Raw genomic sequence first — 23,409 nt, 5'->3', positions numbered from 1 at the left:
GTCATTGTTGTTTGGCGGGTCCGGGCTGGGGATTCGAACCCGCCACCTTAGGTGTACGTGGCTGGCGCCTTAGCCGGTTGAGCTATAGGCGCCGAGCCATTTGCCATATCCTTAATCTGAAGAAAACAGGTCTTTATTATTATTTCTACCTCTAAAATGTATGGTAGGCTGAGGTGGGAGGATTGCTTGAGGCCAGGAGTTGGAGAGCAGCCTGGGCAACATAGAGAGAACATCTCTACCCCCTCCCCAAAAAGAAGAAAAATTATATATATATATATATATATACTTTTATTTGTAATAAATATTTTCTCTTTACATACTTATTCTAGCAATTAAAATTATATTCTTCCATTTTATTTTGACAAAATTCACCCTTTGGTTCACTTTGGGGTACAATGGACCTATAAATGTCTATTACTTCCATTTCATATATATGCATTTCCTAGTTTATATCACTTTGGATTGTTCCTTAGAAAATACATCTAATGGGAATTATTTTTAAATAATTATTTAAATAAAATATGACATTTGGTCTTGTTTCTGTAGAAAGGACATTGAACTGAAAGTCAGTGAACTGAGTTCCACTAATAATCATGCTTATATTAATATAACAATTTCATTATTCATATATGAGTTATTTTAATTCTAATCTTTATTCTGAGTTGTATGACATGAAAAAAATGAGACATCAAGTACTTACAATGAAGGATGATGCCACTGACAAAGGTCCACAGCCGTGCTATATAAAAAATTTCTGAAAAAATAGGATTTTAGCTTGAAGAAGGAAGTATTTGTATAGTGAAGTGTTCTTGTATATTTAACTGATTTTACTCACAGGGTGCTATTTAACTATTTATTATGAATTGAAACAGACCATCTGATAATTGAAACAGGCCATTTCCCCATTCCTAGGGTAGTTCCAAGAGGAACCTGGCAGGTCAACTAGCCATGGCTACTGTGAGTAGCAGGGCCATATGGCAGTAGAAGCCAGGTATCTTTGAGATCCCTTCTAAGCCTGAGATGTTATGACTCTATGGATAATCAAGGGCACTTATTATTACCATTTCAGCTGCTAAATACAAACACAAAATACTAAAGAAATGTTGTTATGATGGATCCCGGCTTGTTGATGAAACCTGTGAACAGAGAGTCATGCGAGTTACCATAGGCCCAATGTGCCGCAAAGCTTTCAATGAATGTTGCACCATTGCAGAACAATTCCGCACTTATAAATTTAGGTTGTTGACAATTTCCCGTAAGTATGTTTTTTTATCACAATTCTGCTTGATATGGGGAATGTTGTGTAAATTTATCCTGCAAAGAAAGCCAGTTTTCATGCTTTATTTATACCTGAAAATAGAAAAATAAATTATAGATGCCCATAAAAGAAAATCTCTCATTTTGGGGATCAGAAGAGCTATAGTATAGTGCAGAGTACACAGTACAGAGTCAAGACCGAATATAAACTTAAAGCCAAATCATTCTGTAAACTTGAATGATTATCCTGTGGGAGCCACAAGCAAGAAGCTACAACCAATATGCCTTCGATTTATAAAATTCTGTAGTTTGGTGATATTACAACCATTAAAAATTCAATATGTAACCATACTAACTAAATATAGCAAAAGACTTCTAAATCTATCATAAAGATAAGTATTCATATATAAAAGTTGAATCTTATTTTTGTTTCAACCATAAAATATGTTTTCAGAATTTATATAACTCTCATTACAATTAGATTGTTAAGTATGAGGTGTCAAATTTCCTTAAGTACTAAATTTGACAGTTGATATCTCTGACATTCACTTGGAAACTACTTGTTCTATTTTTATTGTGAAGGTATATCCTCATTCTTTCAAACATACATTTTTGACTTATGGTTATCTTTTCAAGTTTTTTTTTTTGGCCGAGGTTGGGTTTGAACCCGCCAACTTTGGTGTGTGTGGCTGGCTTCATAACCACTGTGCTACGGGTGCCAAGCTTCTATAGTTCTGTTTTAAAAGCATTAAACAAAATCTTTCATTGGTCTTTCAGAAAATACTTAAATTATAGACTAACGACAATATTTTAAAATTTAGCTGTAAGAATTTATATTGTTTTTCCATAATAGGATATTTTTTTTTCCCCAGATATGAAGTCCCTGTTACCAGTAAGTAAGCCAGAAATTCGAAGCTATTTTCCAGAAAGCTGGTTATGGGAAGTTCATCTTGTTCCCAAAAGGTATCATACTTCTTTTATGTTCCTTTGAAAGAGATGTGAATAATGCAAATAGTATGGCTAAAAGTCTGAGAAGTGCTCATTTCCCAATAGCTTATTTAAGAGTTAAGATGATTCTACCACTTGCTCAAATTTTGTTTTGTTTTGTTTGGTCTTTTTTTTTGCACTTTGCTCTGGTGATTAGTTCCAGGGTAGGATTAACTATTGGTGTTTCTGTTAAATTTCATTTCACTTCATTATGCATTTGCAGCACACAGCTATTCGGTATATATCATATTAAGCAACTGCTTTCATCCTAAAGTATCTGTACTATAAAAGAAACATTGATAAACAAGAAGGTTCTTTTCTTGTTAAAGTTCTTTATTCAGCATAGTTTTATGACATGCCTCCTCTGTACCAGGCACTGAAAACAGAGATGAACAATGCTAAATCCCCAAGCTTCCCTCTTCCTACATGTACTCTAAGCATGTTTCCTATGAGAAGTCAGGGAATGAGTCCAGAGGCCTGCGGTTGTCTTCTCATATGTCTCCTTGTCCCTACCCTTGTTCGCTCTTATTCTTCCTCCACACTGCTGTGTGTTATCCAACATTGCGCATTAGCTAGCACTTCTGCTAGTAAAGCTTCCCACTACTGTCTCCCATCCTAACAGTGACCTTGTTAATTGCCCCTCCCAATTAACCTTGCTGCAGGTATCATAATAGTATTATAATAGCTCTTTTATACTCTTTGATTTTGCAACGTTTCAAAGGCATCCTTCTGAACTTGAATTCTCATCACACAGGTGCAATGCCCAAAATCATGGAATATGTAGGAGAGTTACCAAATATATTTTACTTGATATGATTTTATTTCATACCTGATATAATTTTGTTTTGTGATTTTTTTTCTTTCTTCTAAAGTAGTATGAAGCAAAATTTCTGTTAATGATTGCCTCTATCAAGTTGGGTTTCCACTGTATGTGAATGTCAACATTTTAACTTCCAGAAGCCAGCTGCAATTTATGCTACCTGATGTTCTAACTACCTGGGAAATACAAAGTGTTGGCATTTCAGATAAAGGCAAGTAGCTAGTCTGATATCTATAGATAAGAAACAGTTTGTTCATTGTAATATGTCCATCATGTTATTGATAGTTCACCTAAGACTTTGATAGTAGCATATTTTATACTCTCAGTCGAATATAGGATAAAAAATATCTATGTCTCTGAACATATTTTGTTCATTAATATTTTTATAATCCAACACTTTGAAAGCAATGATTTCAGGGCTCCAAATTCCTAAAACCATCCTGATTGGCTGGAAGCTTAAGGGGGGATGAAAACAGGATCTGTTATTGAGTTCTCTCCCAGATTATGTGTAACAGTGAATATCAGAACCATTTGTAAATTATTTTTAGGAACATTGATGTGATTTTTCATAATTCAATATTTTCATCCATTAAATGTGTTCCTTAATAATTAATAACCATCATGCTGTGTTGAAAATGGGATTGGAATAAAATTCTAAATAACTTTAGGATTATAAAACTAACAACAACAATAATGTGTGCAGAGGTTTTAAAAAAAATACAATAAATTGAGAGAAGATAAATTGCTCTGGTAACTCCCTTGCTTCATGGGAAAAGAAGTGTTTCAGATTTGGAATGTTTTTAAATTTTGGAATATGCCAATGTTTGTTGTCACCTCTTATAGGTCTGTGTGTTGCTGATGTGCTGCAGTTGCAGGTATCTAAAGACCACTTTCTGGGCTTAAATGACAATGCCACAAGAGTCAATTAGAAGGGACACTTTCTAACATCAAAAGTCCAGAAAAGTGTGTAAGTAGGTAAATGCATGCTATTAGAATTAATGGTTGAGAAATCTCATGATAAAATCACTGCACACAATTTGCTTGTCTTTAATGCACAAAGCATCTAAGAGGAAGGGGGTTGGGTGAAAGTCTGGCAAGAGGTGAAAGACTTTCTTTTGAATTCTAATGTAACATTGAATGATGCTGAATGAAGGTTAGGTGAGAGTAAGGTCATATTTTGGAGGGATTATGGGAGATAAGACAAGTTTTCCCTAGGTAAATTCATAGAAACAGAGAGCAGGTTGGTGGTGTTAGGTGTTGGGGATAGGGAGCAATGGAGAGCAACTGGTATTGGGGCTCAGAAATTGGTACCCCAAATATGGGACTTCAACATAGGGAACTGAAGAAGTCTCAAGGTCTTTTTGACCCTTTCTTCTTCTCTTCCTGTTTGTTAATCTCCTGTCTCTCCCAAAGCACAGGATGAATCTGCCCAAAGTCTAGACCTGCTAAAGAAGAAAACAATTACCTCTGGTCCCTTCTCTGATTTTTCATTAACCGAATTAACATTGCAGGAGGAAAAACTGGAGTCTATCAACACACCGGGACAGACTTTTGTCAAAACCATTATCTGCCTCTTCAGGCCCAACAGACTTTGTCCCAGGCCATTGTATGTTTTCAAGCCCATTGAATTCTCCTACGAATAATTTCCTACCCCCTCTAAAATCATCCACGCTTCCCTATCTCCCTTTCTCCTAAGAAAAAGGTATATAGCTATTTGTAGCCTATTGTAGGATGGAGTGTCATTCTGTGATTCATTTCTGTGCACATTAATAAATGTGTATGCCTTTTCTTATTTATTTGTCTTTTGTCAGCTGAGTTTTAGCAAACCTTCAGAGGGTACAGGGAAAGGTTAATAATAGTGCTCAAGGGGACAAGAAGTGACTATTAAAGCAAATAAAAAAAAATCTACAGAATAATTTCCAAACACAGATATAGTCCCCTAATATCACTGTCAATATATAAACTTCCTTTTCTCTATAACTGAGGATCATTTTGTAATAGCAAGGTCTGCTTCACCAAACCTGACCTTGCACCTAGACCCACTACCAGCTCACCTCTGGTACTTTTCCTTCCATTTACTGTCTGCATGGTGGGTCTGGCTTATCCCTGGCCAACACTGATAACCAAAGAAAGGGTCTTTTTAAGATCAAGGTCTTAAAAAAATTCTGTATATTTCTTTATGAATTCTACCTTTTATCTAAAGAGAATACTCAGTATTGGCCTCCTCCTCCCCCAAATAAAACTTTAATGGTTTTGCTAGTGTTCAACTTTGTTTCTTTTTTTTTTTTTAATCAACTGCAATGACTATTTTAGTGGCTTTCCAAGCCCCCCAAAGTGTCTCATTAGACAGGGCTGGCACCCAGTCAGCCAGTGGAGTCCTAATTACTTGATTCTGTTTTGTAGATCACAAAGGTTCCTTCCAATGATTTCTTCTTCCATTTCCTCAAATCAGCTTACACATTCTGAAAGTATATCCATTACTCTCTAATACCTGAGACCATAACAGCTTCCTTATTCACCCTTCTCCTCTTCTCCCACAGAGTTTGAGGTGGTATATTCTGGTCTCCTACTTTGTGTTTGAAGTAGATCGCTTCTTCCTCTTTGCTATCATTAATCTTTTCATTGTCTTTTTATTTCCCTTAGCACAGTCAGGACATAACATATTATCTTCTAGGCCTGGAGATGGGACAATACAGGCTGGTAACAGGAAGAGGGAAATCATCCTCCTGGGAGTGGCAGGCACCCAGGCCTGACCCGCATGAAACTGTAGGCGGACCCAACATCTGTGTCTGTGGGGAGAGGCTCTCCACGAATCACATACCACCTAAGGGCAGAAGCTGTTGTCAAAAAGGCCTCAGCAGACACAGGAATGGACCATGAATTCACAGTCTTAGGCTGACCCGCTTTGGCAGCAATCCTTGCCCATGTTGCCAATGCAGATTCCTGGGCCGATGTTATCACTTCTACTCTATCGAGCTCTTCGGTTTTCACACTCATCTTGGACCTTTCCTGAGGCCTTGCTCTCTTAGTCTCTGCCTTGAGTTTCCTTGAACATGAATGTAATCTGGCCTCCTTTGGTGTTTCAGGAATTACCTTGCCATCAGTACTCAAGTTGAGTTGCTGGCACCAGTTCCTCAAAGTGTCTCGACCCACATCATTAATGGAAGGCAAAACGGTTGGTAAGGGAAGATCAGGTTTCTTACATCTAGCTTTTCGGATGGCTTTTGATTGCTTATTTGTTGGAGGTAGATGAATTTTCCTGAAATTCTCAGAGTTGTAGGTCTGGCTCACTGAAGCAGTCTCTGTCCTCACATCTTCATTGTGTTTCTGGGGATTGTTCAGTTTGACATCAGAAGTTGAAGAAACAGTTGGTTCCATTTGTTCGTTATTTGAATCATCTGAATCATCTTTAACTGGAACCAATGTCAAAATCACACTTTCTTCATCATCTATGTCCTCCTCACATACATTCTTCTGGCTGTTACCATGATTTGAGTCTGACATTTTTTTCAGCAGGACCTGGGGGAGGTAAAGCCAGCAACAGTAAGAATAGGTGCAGTTTACTTCTTGTAATCTCCAACTTTATGTTTCTAAGCTTTTGATCCTCAATATGCCTGAATTTCAAATGCAAAATAGGAAAATACTGTGTCACAGTATTTTAGTTAGGACAGGCTGCTAACTAAACAAGCATTCTTTCTTTCTTTCCTTTTTATTATCAAAACCTGAGTTTTTGCTGGCCACATTGCCACCCTTGTACTTGGGTACAGCTAAGTTCCAAGTCTCCCAAGGAAATGTGAAGTGCATGGGACTTCAGAAGAAGGATAGACGTGACCCAATGGGGAGGTGTCTCTTTTTTTCCACCCTTTTCATATCCCTTAACTCAGAAACAATGAAAGAAAAATGAAACCTAGGTGCTAGGATAGTGGAACAAAAAGATAATACCCCTTCTTCTGATGATATGTTGATCTACCATTCTAGGCAGATTGCCCACCACTAGATTTCTTTTACACGAGAGAGAAATAGATATTTATCTCATTTAAGCAAACAGTTATTCTGGTTGTCTGTTATGTACCTATAAAGTGAAATCTAATTTTGATCAGTGTAAACTGATTCTTGTGTCTCTATTTGTTCTAGCAATAAAATATGAGACCAGGAGCTTGTTGGCTACATTTGATTTGCTACTCTCAATCCTAGCTTCACTTGATCATTCCAACTTTTATCTTGGTCATGCTTTCTTCACCCACCTACCTTAAATATTGTCTTGTATTCATTTTCTGTAACTATACAACCGATTCATCAACCTATACTTGTAAACAAATTTAGGCAATACTTCCATATGTAGATTATATGTATTTTCTTTCCCATTAGGAAGCATTCCTGCTTCCCTGGATGGAAAGAGTGCCAACCAATGGAAATCCAGGTCACCAAAGAGCCAGCTTACCCAAGGATCAACTGTTGAATGTCCACCTCACTGACTACACCAAATGTATGAGCTGGCATGTAGACCAGCTTTATCAACAGTCATTTTGGCATCATTGACAGAAATGTTCTTATGTGATTTTTCAGTCAATACTGATTTAAATTTAACTCTATTTAAAATTTAATTTGACAGGTGGGTGCGGTGGCTCACACCTGTAATCCTAGCACTCTGGGAGGCCAAAGCAGGTAGATTGCTTGAGCTCAGGAGTTTGAGACCAGCTTGGTCAAGAGCAAGATCACATCTCTAAAAATAGCTGGGTATTGTGACAGGGTCCTATAGTCCCAGCTATTTGGGAGACTGAGGCAAGATTGCTTGAACCCAGGAGTTTAAGGTTGCTGTGAGCTACAATGCTGCAGGACTCTACCTAGGGCAACTAATAGGGCAACTAAGACTCTGTCACAAAAGAAAAAAGAACTGAAGGAGCTGGGATAGGTCAGCCTGTAATCACTTGAGGCTGGGAGTTGGACACCAGCCTGGGCAACATAGTGAGACCCTGTCTCTATAAAATCTATTTTTAAGTTAAAAATGAGGGCTCAGTGCTTATGGCGCCAGCCACATACACTGAGGCTGGCGGGTTTGAACCCGGCCCCAGCCAGCTAAGCATCAATGACAAATGCAACAAAAAACAGCCAGGGGTTGTGTCGGGCGCCTGTAGTCCCAGCTACTTAGGAAACTGAGGCAGGAGAATTGCTTAATTAAGCCCAAGAGTTTGAGGTTGCTGTGAATTGTGCCACCACGGCACTGTACCAAGGTCAACATAGTGTCTCAACAAAAAAATAAATAAATAAAAATTAAATTAAAAATAAGAACCATAAGGAAGTATGAGAGCTATGTCTCAATATATAAAGCATAAGAATAAAAAGAGAACAGTCATAAATAAGAACCAAAGAAAAATTCTATTGTTGAAAACTGAAATAACTTAAACGAAAAAATCAGTAGGGGCACTCAACAGCAGAAGCAGGCAGGAAGAAGAAAGAATCAACAAACCTGAAGAAAAGCAATTGAAAGTATCTAGTCTGAAGACCAGAAACAAAAAAGAATTACAAAAAATGAGCAGCGCCTCCCTACACCATCTGGTACACCATCAAATATAGTAATAGATATATAAAGGGAAATGTCTGGTACACCATATAGCACACCAACACCTGCACAAAAAAAAAAGGAGAGAGAGAAAAGGGCAGAAAAAATTTTTGAAGACATAATGGTCAAAACTTTCAAATGTGATGGGAAACATTAATCCACATATCAAAAAAAAAAAAAAAAACCCTGAAGGAACTCCAAGCATAATAAACGCAAAGAGTCACACCTGAGTACCTCAAAGACAAAGAGAGAATCTTGAAACTAGCATGAGAGAACACTACATCATGGTACAAGGGATCATCAGTAAAAGTTGATTTCTCACCAGAAACCCTGGAGGCCACAAAGTAGTAGGATGATATATTCAAAGTACTAAAAGAAAAAGACTATCAATTAAATATTCTACATAATACCATCACTGTGGTGATTAGGATTCATGTATATATTTGGAGGGGATGCAGTCATCCTGACCAACCGTCCGTCACAGATCCCAAGGGCGGCAGTTCATTGTTACCTGTTCCTGTCTCTTCAAAATCCCTCATCTTGACATTCTTTGATCACTTTGCCAATGTCTTGCCCTATGTTACTAGAGGCAGCTCCATATGATATGATAAGAGATTATCTTTGGAGTTAGATATGAATTTACTCCTGGCTTAGCTACTCCAGAGGTGGCTGCATGGGCACACAGACTGTGCAGTTGTCCAAGTCTTCACACCCAGCGTCACATCACACTTGGCTTGAAGCTCTGTTGTGGCTATCTTGAAATGATTAGTAGTTTTATCTTTCACTTGTTTTTTATAAGTGAAGTCTGATGGGAAGTCTGAGGGGAGCATGCAAAGGAACAGATGAGATGGTGCAATATTTATCTCTACAGTCCCTGCTACTTCATTTACATAGAGCATTAGAAATACCCAGTGAACACAGCATTCCAGTGGACTCATAATGTATAGAAGTTTACTGAGACTCGAAATGAGTACAAGGCAAAGATGTTATGTCTATGACTGAGCAAACAGAGGCACTGACAGAAAATGTTCATTTTCTGTTGGAGCCAGAACTTGTTTTAAGTGCAGAAAGAAAGCAAAAGCATTCTAGAAAACCAGGAACCTTACCATATTCTTTCTTACATAATCCACATATCCAAAAAAAACCTGAAGGAATTCCAGGCAGAATAAACTCATTTCCTTCCCTATATTAGCCAACCACTTACAGTGAATAGAACATAGAAGGAAAGGGAAAGATAGGATAGTTAGCATTTCTTTTTCTTTCCAGATTTTCCTCATTCATCAGTAAGCAAAAATTAAGAATGTTGGTAGAACATACACTTATCAAAAAGTAAAATAAAAACAGCTGAGTTTCGTGCATTGTTTTCATCATTGTAGGAAGAATAGAATGTACATGCATGTGTGAACTATAAAATACAAATTGTGTAATTTTGACAATTCCACATGTAACTCTTCTTATAGAGTAGAATCTCCATACTTAACCACCTCCCTAAGTTAACCAAATTTTCATAGACTGGACACGCACTACATGTGCGTATGAGTACAGGAGGCCTAGTTCCCTAGGTGACCACTTCTGTATGTTGACCTGTTTGTTACAGTCCTTTGGGAGTCAACTTACAAAGGTTCTACTATATTTGTATTTTAAACTGGCCTAGCACAAAATCAAGATAAATGGTAACATTTATGCCAATAATTAAAAAATTTAATTTTCCTTTATTGACAAAGATATTAAATAGCTAATAAAACACCATAGCAAGTCGTGGGAAAGATTACGAAAGAAAGGGAAAGGCTTTATATATTTATATTTTAACACATCAGCAGCACTTTTTTTCCATTGTTTTTGAACAAGGGACTCCACATTTTCTTCTTTTATTAGACCCCTCAATGTATATAAGTGGCCAGTATTACTTCTTTCTATGTGATCCCAGGCTTTTTAAAAAGCAAACAAACAAACAAACAAACAACCCTTCCTGATCATGAGACTCTTGTTTATAAAATAGGCATAATGCCAAACAATGCCAACCAACAAGTGGCTTATACTACTGAGCAATTATTTTGTTAATTCAATGTTCTCTATCTAACTTTAATGGAGATACACAGAAAGCATTCAGTTGGCAGGGGAGGGGAAATAGATTAAATGTTTGAGAGGGTTGACAGTTATCTTGGAAGAAAAAAATCCATTGAAAGGTTTGTGATATCTTGCTCTAAGAAGAAAACAACTGAGAGGTTTGTGTCTTCATTTCAGGCAAAAAGAACTAGAAAGGCAAGAGAGATAAGATGCTAGAAAGAGCAATCATAGGCTCGGCGCCTGTGGTTCAAGTAGCTAAGGCGCCAGCCACATACACCTAAGGTGGCGGGTTTGAATCCAGCCCAAGCCCGCCAAAACAACAATGACAGCTGCAACCAAAAAATAGCCGGGCGTTATGGGGGGGTGCCTGTAGTTCCAGCTACTTTGGAGGCGGAGGCAGGTGACTCGCTTGAGCCCAGGAGTTGGAGGTTGCTGTGAGCTGTGATGCCATAGCACTCTACCCAGGGGGACAGCTTGAGGCTCTGTCTCAAAAAAAAAGAAAGAGCAATCATAAAAACTCCATACATGTTTATATGATTTTCAATACTTCAGACATCACTTTGCAGCGTTCCTGTGAAGAAGGAGAAACAGGCATTATCATCTTCAGAAAGTGAAGAAGCCAGTTCTCAGAGATGTAAGATGGAAAGCCAGAGTCTACCTCAGGAAGGTGCCCCCTCTAGGCACTGGCTATATCAGCACAAATTATTCCAGCATTGGGGGAGATGCTATTAAGCTACTTTGAGCACTTTCAACGTAGGCTCTTGAAGCTACGGTTCTTTAATAACTTAAAGTACACTCGCAAATTAAACTGTTGACCAAGAAGCAAGTGTGCATTAGTGGTATGAGTGAATGTAAGGAGATTTCGTGAAAGCTATATTTTGAGAAAAACAGCTGTTCTAGTGTAAAGTTAACTATTGCTATATAATAAATTTTCCCAAAACTTAGTGGCTTAAGATAACAATAAACATTAATTACCTGCATAGTTCCTGGGAGTAGGAATTTAGGAACAACTTAGCTGGGCAATTTTGGGTTTTCTCAGGAGGCTGCAGTCAAGATGTTAGCTGGGCTGCAGCCAGCTAGAGGCACAACTGAGTCTGGAGGATTCACTTCACATAGCTATTTCCCATGCATTAGAAGTAGATGAAGGAACTCACATTGAGCAACAAGATCGTCTGAAATGATGTTGGTCAGTGGAACCAGAGGATAAATGATCTGAACTTGTTTCATTAGAAGTGTAGGCTAGGGTATGGAAAGAACAGTTCAACTAAAGTTACAAAACTATGAGAGATAAAGGGAGGGGGGCACCTTCTCCTTTTACTTTGTTCTCTTTTGGTTTCCCTGAAGATCATAAGCTGAATTGCATCCCATCATTAACCCTTGATTTTCAATTTTGGCCTTATTATTTTCTACCTCTTTGCTACTCCCTAGTCAGAAAGCCCTCCTATTCTATCATTGATTAAGACCTGAGGTGGCCTTTGGGGACATACTATTGCAACTCTGTCCTCTGATGACTTTCAGGAAGAGTTTCAGTAATAACTTTCTTCTTTATCTTTCCTCAGGTACCATTTGAGATTTACATATGAATTTATCCACAGTGCATTTGAACCACAGTGTTGCCTAGACTGTGGTTTTCCTAGTGATTCTCTGGCTGTTCTCATATCTGGCCTTATCAGCTTGTCTCCCCAGTCTGTCACCTGGCTGATTGTCACTTGGCCAGTCTTGTTCCAGCACCCAGTAAAGAAGGGAGAACTAGACATAAGTGAGACTATTTTTAACTTATGTCACCTTTATCCCCACCTCATACTTTTGAAGGTTTTCCTAGAATGTATAAGTAAGACTGTTTGGTGCTTTAAGTTTGTGGTTTTTTTTTTTTTTTTTTTGAGACAGAGCCTCAAGCTGTCCCCCTGGGTAGAGTGCCGTGGCATTACAGCTCACAGCAACCTCCAACTCCTGGGCTCAAGCGAGTCTCCTGCCTCCGCCTTCCAAGAAGCTGGGACCACAGGTGCCCGCCACAACGCCCGGCTATTTTTTGGTTGCAGCCGTCATTGTTGTTTTGGCGGGTCCGGGCTGGGGATTCGAACCCGCCACCTTAGGTGTACGTGGCTGGCGCCTTAGCCGGTTGAGCTATAGGCGCTGAGCCAAGTTTGTGGTTTTTAAACCATGTCCAGGGAGCCTAGGATTCCCCTGGAGCCTCTTCAAGGACTACCTGGGGTTGTGCATAGGAGACAATGGTCAGAGAACCGTAAATTTCCACGAGTATGCAATTTGTACTCTCGATATTTCCATTACTCTGGTGTTACGGTCAAGCACTAAATAGACTCTGAGTGTGCTGCCCTACAGGCCAGTAGCTATAACCCATATGTTACCCATATTTCTGAACAGACACCAAATTGAGGGTATAAGTAGGTATTAGATAGTATTTGGCTGACAGTTTCCACCTTTTCTATCAAACTCCAGTCCTGATTCCTCCCAGATATATCTGATCACAAAGCTTGTGTTTGGAAATCTGTTCCTCTGCAGACATTTTGACAGCCACAATTTTCCTCCTTTCCTATTCTGGTTTTCTGTTACAGACAGCTACATGCATGTACATATGCTTTTTGCTTATTACAGCCAATATCAAAAGTGGCAACATGACACCCATCACTGCTGATGATATGACCCCTGCCATTAACATTGAATTTTGAGGGAACTAATGTTGCACGGAGGTTACTGTGCTCTGTCAGCTATGGGAACAAGTCTCCTGACAGCACCAAAAGTGCTGTTACCACCTGCAGGTGCCAAAGCCTCCAATACCTTCCCAGTCCACATCCTGGAGAGTTACTGAAGTAACTCAGTTCTGAGTTTCATCTGGCCCTTTATTTGAGCCATTCCTCAAAGGATTAAAGCATGAGACTATGGGCTTGAGCCAAATAGCAGTTGGAGGGACAGATGTTCTATTTTACTCAGAATCACACACCTGCCTAACACCAACCTACTGCTCTTGAACAAAACTTACATGATCCTCATGCCTCAATTTAGAATAATTTAATTCTGAGGAGACACTTCTGTTTCTCCAGACTTGGACCAGGTACATGGAAATTACACAGGGGTAGTTATGGGCGACATCACCTGTTGTATTCTTGCCAGCCAGCAGGCACCTGAAGTTAGCAAACCAGTGGGGCTGAATCTCTGAAAATGATTAATAAACAAAATATTACTGATTTGTTTATTCTCTAAATTAACCACTCATTAATACGCCTCCTTCAAGATGTCTGGTTTCCAAAATCATACACAAAAATCCTTTGTCATATATTAAAAAAGAGGTCTATAGTTTGTATTAATAGAAAATGATTGGTGTCTAGATATATTTTACTAAATAAGTGTGAAATAATTAAAGAATACTTATTTGAAAGAGACAAAATTATTTCTCTGCTAGAGCACCTTAGTGTCATGGTGACTTCAGGGAATAATCACAAGTATTTCAGCTACTTGGCTGGAATGAGAATAGGAACACTGTGGTTTGAGAAACAAGCAAGGCCCAGATTAAGAGAGGATTTGTAAACTAGATTAACTTGGGCTCCACCTCAAGGGAAGAATCTGGATAGCAGGAAGGTCAGGTAGCTACCAAACTTTCTGCCAGATCTGAGATTCTGCTTTTTTAGAAATGCAGAATTTTTACAAAAACTAAGGACTTTCCCAAAGGTCACATTTTAAAACATAAAGAAAAATTTATCTTTGAGCCATGTTTAGAAGGCAGATAAGGAGTTTTAAACACATTTGGGAATCTATAAATTGTTGAACTGCCGTTGTGTTGAGAACCATTAAAAGCTATCATTTCTTAAACTTTTTCTACCAGAGAAAAAGGCCAATGGTTTGCAAGTATTAGTTATCAGTATTTACTCTATAGTACAAGCAAACAAACTTCATTGCACTAAAAATACAAATATTACCTAGGTTGATTTGAGTGTTCTTGCTCACTCTTAAATTGTGTTTCCCAAAAATGATGGCAAAGGACTTTGTTTGTTTTAACCTGACCCGTCTTTCACAACCTAGCTTAATCATTGATTTCGCAGATTCCTTTTTTAAATAAATGGACTAGATGGTCAGATGATAGTGGCAAATTTTTGTCCTTTCAAAAAATGCAAGAGATACCTTTAGTGAAGTTTGTATATCAATTTTCTTTTGTGCTCTTATTCCCTTGTGAATTAAGTATCAAAATGTTGGTGAATCAAATTAATGAATAAGAAGTAAATAATAAACCAAAAATAAATACATTGGTTTGTCATTTACTAATTCAAAGTAAAGAATGTCATTAGAACCATAAATATCTAATTTACAAAAATATGTTTAGAGACATCTGTTTTATTACTTCATTTATTTATTTTGAGACAGAGTCTTACTTTGTAGCCCTTGGTAGAATGCTACAGTGTCATAGCTCACAGTAACCTCAAGCTCTTGGGCTTAAGTGATCCTCCTGCCTCAGCCTTCACAGTACTAGGACTATAAGTGCCCACCACAACACACGGCTATTTTCTGAGATGAGGTCTTGCTCTTGCTCAGGCTTGTCTTGAACCCATGAGCTCAGGGCAATCCACCCGCCTCAGCCTTCCAGAGTGCTAGGATTACAGGTGTGAGCCACCATGCCCAGCTCTGTTTTATTACTTGAAATTAGCATATATGTTATATACTAAGGTAGAAATGAAGATATCCATTCTCTACTAAATACTAAAGTATTTCATTAGTTACTTAGAGAATGATGCCAGCAAGCTCATCATGGCATTTTCATGCCCAGTCACAGTCATCCCCCCACCTAATTATTCAACTTTTCCTTTAGTCTAGGACAAACCATTCCTTGGACTCCCTTTGCAGATGTAGGTTATCCAGAGACCATGTACAGCACTAAGGACACTACCGCTCAAGTCTTCTCTTAAGACCATTTTGTGAGCCCCGTCTAAACTAGACACATTCTAAAATCATCTCAGTTCGAAACTGAATCCAGCTGGGTCTCCATCTAATACAAGAATGGACCTGCCACAGGTATATTCACAGATGGTACCACAGGTGTATTCACAGATGGCACCACATCAGAGCAAATGCCTTAGCCAACAGAGGAAAGGTCAAAGGCAATGAAACTACTGGCTTCTGGCTTTGAGCTATTCCTTACAGTGCCAAACCACCATTTCAGAGTCCCTTTATTTGTATTAATAAAAATAAATGTCCTGGGTGTAAACGTCTATAACATACCCCCCTATCTTTATTCCTGAGTATGAAAGGGTGCTTTAGTTCCAATTTTAGTTTCCCTACTTAGAGGTTTCTCTTTCTGATATTAATAATTAACTAGATTATTCAAATTCTTCAAGCTCAGTTTATTTAAAAGGAGAATAACTTCACAAATGCTATACCCATGGTTTACTGCTACCTCCAGCCATGGGCCTTTTGGGAATATTTTGTTTTTTAATCTTCCTCTGGAAAAGTTGGGGACAGGAACAAACGTAAGTAAAACAAGCCACCTTTTTACTAGTGAAAAGTATATTTAATGGTTTGTTAACTTGAAAGTAACTTTCTGCTTCTGAGAACACCAAATGAATAGTCTCATTTCTGAATGGGAAAGTTATGGAAGCATAATTTATTGAGTGGCTAACAATATGACAGCTTTTCTGTGATTGTTATTTATAGAGAATTATATAAGGGATTATTCAAATTCCTCTTCAAAAAGAGTACAAAATAAACTTAAGATAACAAACTTTCTTGGCATTTTTTAGTTATTTTTATTTAGTAATTACTTTTCTTTGTGTTTTTCATAGACTAACACTATTAAGCCAGGATTACTTGGGGGTCAAAAGTAATACTGTGATTTCAAAATCTATTGTAATGAATTCTACATTTATGAGCCAATTCTTCCCAGTTTTTAGTGGGTTTTTTGTTTGCTTGTTTGTTTTGGGACATGGTCTTGCTCTGTAACCTAGGCTAGAGTGTAATGGTGTGATCATAGCTCTCTGCAGCCTTGAGCCTGGGCTCAAGCGATCCTTTTGCTTCAGTCTTCTGCATAGCTGGGTCTGTGGATGTGTGCCACCATGCCTAGCTATTTTTCTCTTTCAGAGACAGGGTATTGCTATGTTGCCCCGGCTGGTCCCATTGCTGGTCATGCAATCCTCCTGCGTCAGCCTCCCAAACTGCTGGGATTATAGACACAAGCTATTGCACCCAGCCATAGTTTTCAGTATTATTATTGAAATATTATGCATTTTAAACCAAGTCTTAAAAATAGTGATCTTATGTCTAGAAGTAATATTCTAGTACTTGAAAGTCATTGGAGATTATCTAACCAAACCTACTCAATTTATATACAAGGGTATATCCAGATAGGAGAAGTGGTTAGGCAAAATTTATACTGCCAGAGAGGGGCAGAAGCAGGACTTTTATTAAGGTCTCCTGTTTATCACATCAAAAATGTTTTTCATTTTGTTGTGAACACATACATATAAATATAGTAAATATAAATGTATACTTAGGATAACAGTAACTCTTATCACTCTCTTGTCTCTAATCTGAGATTTTTTTTTCCAGTTCATAAACATCTTCATTCTAATCTGAGATTTTATCACATGGCCAGAGTCACTCCATTATCTTAGGTAGTTTTCATTCATTCCTTTTGGAAAATAGACAGATAAAGCTCAGAGAGATAGAGACTAAGTGATTTCTAATTATTGGTAGAACAAGGGCTAGAAACTGGGTTCCTTGTTTCTTATCCGGAATTTTTATGATGCTGCATTAACTCTTAATAAAAAGAATTATTTCCACACTTTGTCTGAAAAAATGAGTGTATGATTTACAAAAATGGTGATCAATCACCTTAATTAATTAGCCAATTAACTCAACAAATATTTATTGAGCAGCTACCATGTGATAGCCACTGAAATACGGCAAATGGCAAAAGGCAATTCCTAGAGTTTGCATTCTAGTGGGAGAAGCAAATAGTGAATGAATGGGCCAATGAAAGAATGAATAAGTAAGGCCACATAGTTAACAATATCAAGAAAAAAAACCAAAAGAGAGTAAGAAAATAAGGAAATGTTAGGGAACTATTTCAAAATGTAGGAAGGGAAGGTTCTCTGAAGAAGTGACACTCAAACAAAGCTTAAAGTAAATGAGGAAGCAAACCATGCAAACATCTGGGGAAAGAGTATTCCCATAAGGCCAGGGCTCTTTATAAGGCTGACCCTCTGCAGCCATTGAAAGAAAAATATGAAAAGTAGGAATTTTTTATATGGACAGATCATGCTACTGATAAATCAAGAAGGACGAAAATCTGTATGAAAGGGGGTTCCAGAGTCTGGGCTTTTGAATGCTAAATATTTGACATTTGACCACTACCACCGCATACATAATTCAAAATTAAAATAACACTAAACTGAAAAACATCAACCATCTAGGAATACTGAAATTAAAATAGCTTTTTATCCCTATATTTTTCTAATTACAAAACTCTTGATAAGTTAACTTTTGAACAGCAGTTGAAAGTGTCAATTCTGGAGATAAGTTCAGTTAGGAAATTGGGTTCATTTCCTAATTCTATTCATTTATGAGCTGTGTGACCTTGGGCAAGTTACCTAGCAGTGTCTTCACCTTAAAATGGGAGTAATAATGACCTGCCTCACTAAGTGGCTGTAGCAACACAATGAATTCACATACATAAAGTGTTTAGAATGGGTCCTAGCACACGGTAAGATTTCAGGAAATGTCTCTTATGACCATCAAGCTGAACTTTTCTCATTTTCTACTGTCCTCTGCTAAGCATGTGGGGAAGGAGAATTCAGATGTGGTTGGCAATCTGTAAATTCTTTCCCCTCTTTTATAATTTACTTATATATGGATCCAAATTAGTTGTCATGTAGGAGAACTACCAGATGCTTTAAGGGATTTTATTGCTGCCAAATTAATTTCATTGTTACTAAAAACTTGTTGCTTTTTAAAGAGTTAAAAAATGTTGTAATGTTGTCAGGAGCCTGTAATAATTCTGCCACTTGGGGTGCTCTGTGCACCCCTAGCCTGTTGGAGCACTTGGATTAGTCAATCACTGTGCCCTTTTCGGTTGAAAGACATTTTTTCCTATACAATAGCATATGGAGCTCTCACTATTCAAATAGATATTTTTGTGATATGTAGTTAACAATCTAGTTTATATTTATAAGTTTTTATTTAATAAAACAAAGACTACTCGGGAGGCTGAGGCAAGAGAATCACATAAGCCCAAGAGTTGGAGGTTGCTGTGAGCAGTGATGGAACAGCACTCTACCAAGGGTGACAAAGTGAGATTCAATCTCTAAAAGAAGAAAAGAAAAGAAAAAACAATGAAAATCACATATTTGAAAATTTGTATTCTAAAAGCATGTGTAGATTCACTTCTAGCACATAAAAATTAAAAATGAGAAAATGATCTACAGTTGTGAATAACACTTATAACTTTGACCTCAATTGTACACATAACAACCGAGAGAGACCTGACTATGAAGTCCTTCCCTAAGTCAAATTAACCTCTTATCGTTTGTAAAACAAAAATAATAACAGTACCTATGCCATTGGCTTGTTTTAAAGATTAAGAAGAGTTATCTGTAAAGTGCTAACTTCCTCTGCTGATATGGTAACTACTCAATTGCTGTGACTATTAGATGATGGTGATGATGATTTGATCTTCATGGACTTCCATCACTACTTGCATTTCCAAATGTATTTCCCCAGCTCATTTGTTTTTCTTTCTTTAGCCACTTAATCTCACAATATCTCTAAAATCACTTCCTTTTAACTAATTTAATGACATTACTCCTTCTTAACATTTATTGAGTTCTAAGCATGCTAAGCACTTTCATATACATTTTATTTTATTTGTTTATTTTTCTTGAGACAGGGTCTCACTCTGTCATGCAGGCTAGAATGTAGTGGCACCATCATAGCTCAGGGCAGCCTCAAACTCCCTGGCTCAAGCAATCCTCCCTTCTCAGCCTCCCAAGAAGCTGGGACTACAGGCATGTGCCACCATACGTGGCTTCTCTTTCTTTCTTTCTTTCTTTCTTTCTTTCTTTCTTTCTTTCTTTCTTTTTTTTTGGTAGAGATAGGGTTTGCTTTTGCTCAGGGTAGTCTTGAATTCCTGGCGTCCTGCAATTCTTTCACGTTGGCCTCCCAAAGTGCTAGGATTACAGGCATGACCCAACCCGCCTGGCCAATATATATAGTCTTATTTAATCCTTACCACAGAAGAAATTGATATTTTCACAAGTAAGCTATTTTAGCCTCAGGGAGTGTTAATGACTTTACCACAGCCGCTCAACCAGCAGATGGCAGACTTGGAATTCAATCACTGGTGCCTATGTTGCTTCATTGACCAAAAAATATAGACCCCACTTTCATGTTCTGGTCAACATCATTAAAAGTCTTCCTTAGCTGCAATATCTGAGGGAAGATGCTGTTATTACCTTTTTAGAATGTAAACTAAACCCCCAGGTCTATTTCTCACGTCTTAATTCCAAACTATTTCTTCTTGGAAATTATGCTGAAATTATCATAGAACACACATAAATTTTGACTTAATAATAACATTTTTAAGCTCAGTAAATATATGGAAAAAAAAAGAAGTATAAGAAAATGTGCCATATAAAGATAATGAACCTTCTCTTTTCCACTTTCAACAGATATGTCATTTCAGCACCAAAAGTATTCCGTGTTGGAGCATCTGAAAATATTGTAATTCAGGTTTATGGATACACAGAAGCATTTGATGCAACCATCTCCATTAAAAGTTATCCTGATAAAACATTTACTTACTCTTCAGGCTATGTTAGTTTGTCCTCAGAAAATAAATTCCAAAATTCTGCAATCTTAACAGTATGTATTTATCCTTCATTTTTTTATTAATGGGTTTCTATCAAATATTCTCAATAAAATATATACAAATTTTGAATACTGATAACATAGAGATTTGATTATTTATACCACTCAACCACTGCGTGATTATTAAATGATGTCCGTCACTAATGCTAATATGGGTGAAACAAAGCATTCTAAACAGAAGAGTTGTTTAGAATGTGATGTAATATGTCTACTTTTTGAGCAATGCATATAAAATTTCACATTCTTGTTGGAAAATAAAATTGTACTAATGTGAAAAATATTTGATAAGAATTGAAAATGCTTGCTGTGGAAATTATCATTACAAAGAAATAGAGAAATTAAATATGCATGTTAGTCTGTAGTTCATTGCACACAAAAAACCCATAGATACTATTAAACATTTGTTTAAACTCCAAAATCCAGCAATTATAGCTTCCAAAACTAATAAAATGATCAATAAAGTGAATAGCTCTCATTGACAACCAATAGTTAATAGAACAACCTTTGTGAAATAACTTTTCCTTCTATTAAATGTTGTTGTATAGATTGGTTAGACACATGCTTGCAGCTCATTTCTTTTTTTTTTTTTTAAGACAGAGTCTGACTATGTCACCCTTGTTAGAGTGCCATGGCGTCCCAGCTCACAGCAACCTCAAACTTTTGGGCTTAAGTGATTCTCTTGCCTCAGCTTCCCAAGTAGCTGAGACTGCTGGTACCCACCACAACGCCCGGCTATTTTTTTGTTGCAATTGTCATTGTTGTTTAGCTCACCTGGGCCAGGTTTGAACCCGCCAGCCTGGGTGTATGTGTCTGAAATCCTACCCACTGAGCTGCGGGTGCTTTGAACCAAAGGTCAAAGAATATCAGACTTAAAAGGGGCCCTGTGATTCATTTAGACCTATTTCTCTGTGAATTCTTTATAAAGAAATTAAAAATTGAAATTTTATAAAGAGTTTAAATTAGAATTATGCTCATCTCATAATATTCTGAATTTATTTTATAATTTGTTTTGGTTTTTTAGTTATATAAAAGTCATAAGCATAAGAAGATTATGCTTATTTTTAAGTTTGTGCATACCAAAGTAACATTGTAATAAAAATGATTTTAGTTAAAAAGTTAATGCTAAGAGTCCTCTACATTGTTTATCCTTTAGAAAGGGTTTATGTGTATTACTCATGTTTGGGAAACATTGATCCAGATAAGTTCTAATCAAACATAAGAATTCTATCATTAATGTCCTTGATAGTAAATGCTTTTTTTTCTTAACAAATACTTACCCTTATTAGGTTTATTAAGAATTAAAATTCATTTCCCAAAGTATTTTGTTTTAAATGTTGTGCAGACTTAGTACATACACAAATTGGAAAGTATACATCTCAACACATGGGAGCCAAAGTATAGGCTATAATACAAAGTGTCCAGAACATAGATCAGGATGTTGTATAAGGGAAATGGGGAGAGTGAGTGATCCAGCAATGCTTCTTAAAAGCTTCTGTAGTAGTAGATTTACAAAATGTATATACAATTTAGGAGATATGAAACCAAAAGACTTTCAATTATTAACACCTAACTTCTTTATGGTATTAGATGCTGAAGGACTTTGCAAACTTATTTACTCTTTTGGCTCTATACCACTTTTTTTTTTTTTTTTTTTTAGACAGTTTCACTACGTCGCCCTGGGTAGAGTGCTGTATGTAGGTGTCATAGCTCACAGCAACCTTAAACTCTTGGGCTCAAGTGATTCTCTTGCCTCAGCCTCCCAGGTAGCTGGGACTACGGGCACCCGCCACAACACCGGGCTATTTTTTGTTGTGGTTGTTGTTGTTTAGCTGGCTCGGGACGGGTGGGAGCCCCCTAGCCTCAGTGTATATGGTTGGTGCCATAACCACTGTGCTACGGGTGCTGAGCCTCACTCACTTTTTAAATAATTAGATACACACACTCAGCTTTTGTTCTACTGGGATTACAGTGGTATTTAGAAATTCACCATGTTTTATGACCTATACTCTTTCCCACTAACATCTTCTTTTACAGATACAACCAAAACACTTGACTGGAAGACAAAACCCAGTTTCGTATGTGTATTTGGATGTTGTATCAAAACATTTTTCAAAATCAAAAAAAATGCCAATAACCTATGACAATGGATTTCTCTTCATTCATACAGACAAACCTGTTTATACTCCACATCAGTCAGGTAGAGTATATAAGGTGTTTCTTTCCCTGGGGAGGGGGCGATTAACACTACATTATAGCACTTTTTAATGCCTGAAATTGAGTGGAAACAGCTTTCCAATGTGTTCAAAAGAGTTTCAATTCCCAATGACTTTTATACTTTCAAATAGCATTTTAATTATAGAGAAATTGCTAAAGAAATTGCAAAATATGTAATTATATTCTCCATTTCTTTTACCTTCAAGTAAGAAAATCTTTTTTAAAATTATAAAATGTTGCATTAGATCATACGTATTAAGCAAATAGAGGACTTAATTTTGGCCATGGGAAAATAATTTATTATAGAGCCACGTTCATGAAAATTCTATTGACTCTGAAACTAATCCTCAAATTCAGAAAACAAATCTACCCCAAGAGGATCAGATGTTTCAGCAGAGAATAAATTAGGTCACAGAAATATATGGATATTAATTCCCAAAGGGCATTTACCTAAGAAAGTTTCTGTTAAAATATTGTTTCCTGGCTCGGCACCTGTGGCTCAAGCGGCTAAGGCGCCAGCCACATACACCTAAGGTGGCAGGTTCAAATCCAGCCCAGACCTGCCAAACAACAATAATGGCTGCAACCAAAAAATAGCCGGGCGTTGTGGCAGGCACCTGTAGTCCCAGCTACTTGG

The 23,409-nt window shown here is 37.3% G+C and overlaps 2 protein-coding genes across 10 annotated transcripts in view; both read left to right on the top strand.

Annotated features, from left to right (window-relative positions):
* Positions 1–7,671, top strand: part of LOC105886549 (complement C5-like) — a 9,729-nt gene extending 2,058 nt beyond the window's left edge. Inside the window, exons 3-8 of one of the 8 annotated variants that reach the window (XR_002772171.1) lie at positions 1,070–1,255; positions 2,130–2,220; positions 3,202–3,275; positions 3,908–4,031; positions 6,151–6,239; positions 7,433–7,671. Coding sequence is in view for 6 of the 8 variants with exons in the window: in XM_023510583.1 (XP_023366351.1) it covers positions 1,070–1,255; positions 2,130–2,220; positions 3,202–3,275; positions 3,908–3,993 (437 nt within the window). In the remaining 2 variants the exon portion in view is untranslated. The other 7 variants (XR_002772170.1, XM_023510583.1, XM_023510581.1 and 4 more) reach the window with 7 other exon arrangements.
* C5 (complement C5) overlaps positions 1–23,409 on the top strand; it is a 144,045-nt gene that overhangs the window by 36,514 nt on the left and 84,122 nt on the right. The window contains exons 1-3 of one of the 2 annotated variants that reach the window (XM_003785402.3): positions 16,060–16,165; positions 20,360–20,552; positions 22,593–22,755. In XM_003785402.3, coding sequence (XP_003785450.1) covers positions 16,101–16,165; positions 20,360–20,552; positions 22,593–22,755 — 421 coding nt within the window. In that variant the 5' untranslated portion in view covers positions 16,060–16,100. Of the gene's footprint in view, positions 1–16,059; positions 16,166–20,359; positions 20,553–22,592; positions 22,756–23,409 lie in introns of those variants that run through there. The other variant, XM_023510578.1, reaches the window with a different exon arrangement.

This window comes from Otolemur garnettii, unplaced genomic scaffold, assembly GCF_000181295.1.
Source record: "Otolemur garnettii isolate 467f Iridium unplaced genomic scaffold, OtoGar3 scaffold00014, whole genome shotgun sequence".
NCBI classification, from domain to species: Eukaryota; Metazoa; Chordata; class Mammalia; order Primates; family Galagidae; genus Otolemur; species Otolemur garnettii.
This window is presented reverse-complemented; position numbering and strand designations above follow the sequence as displayed.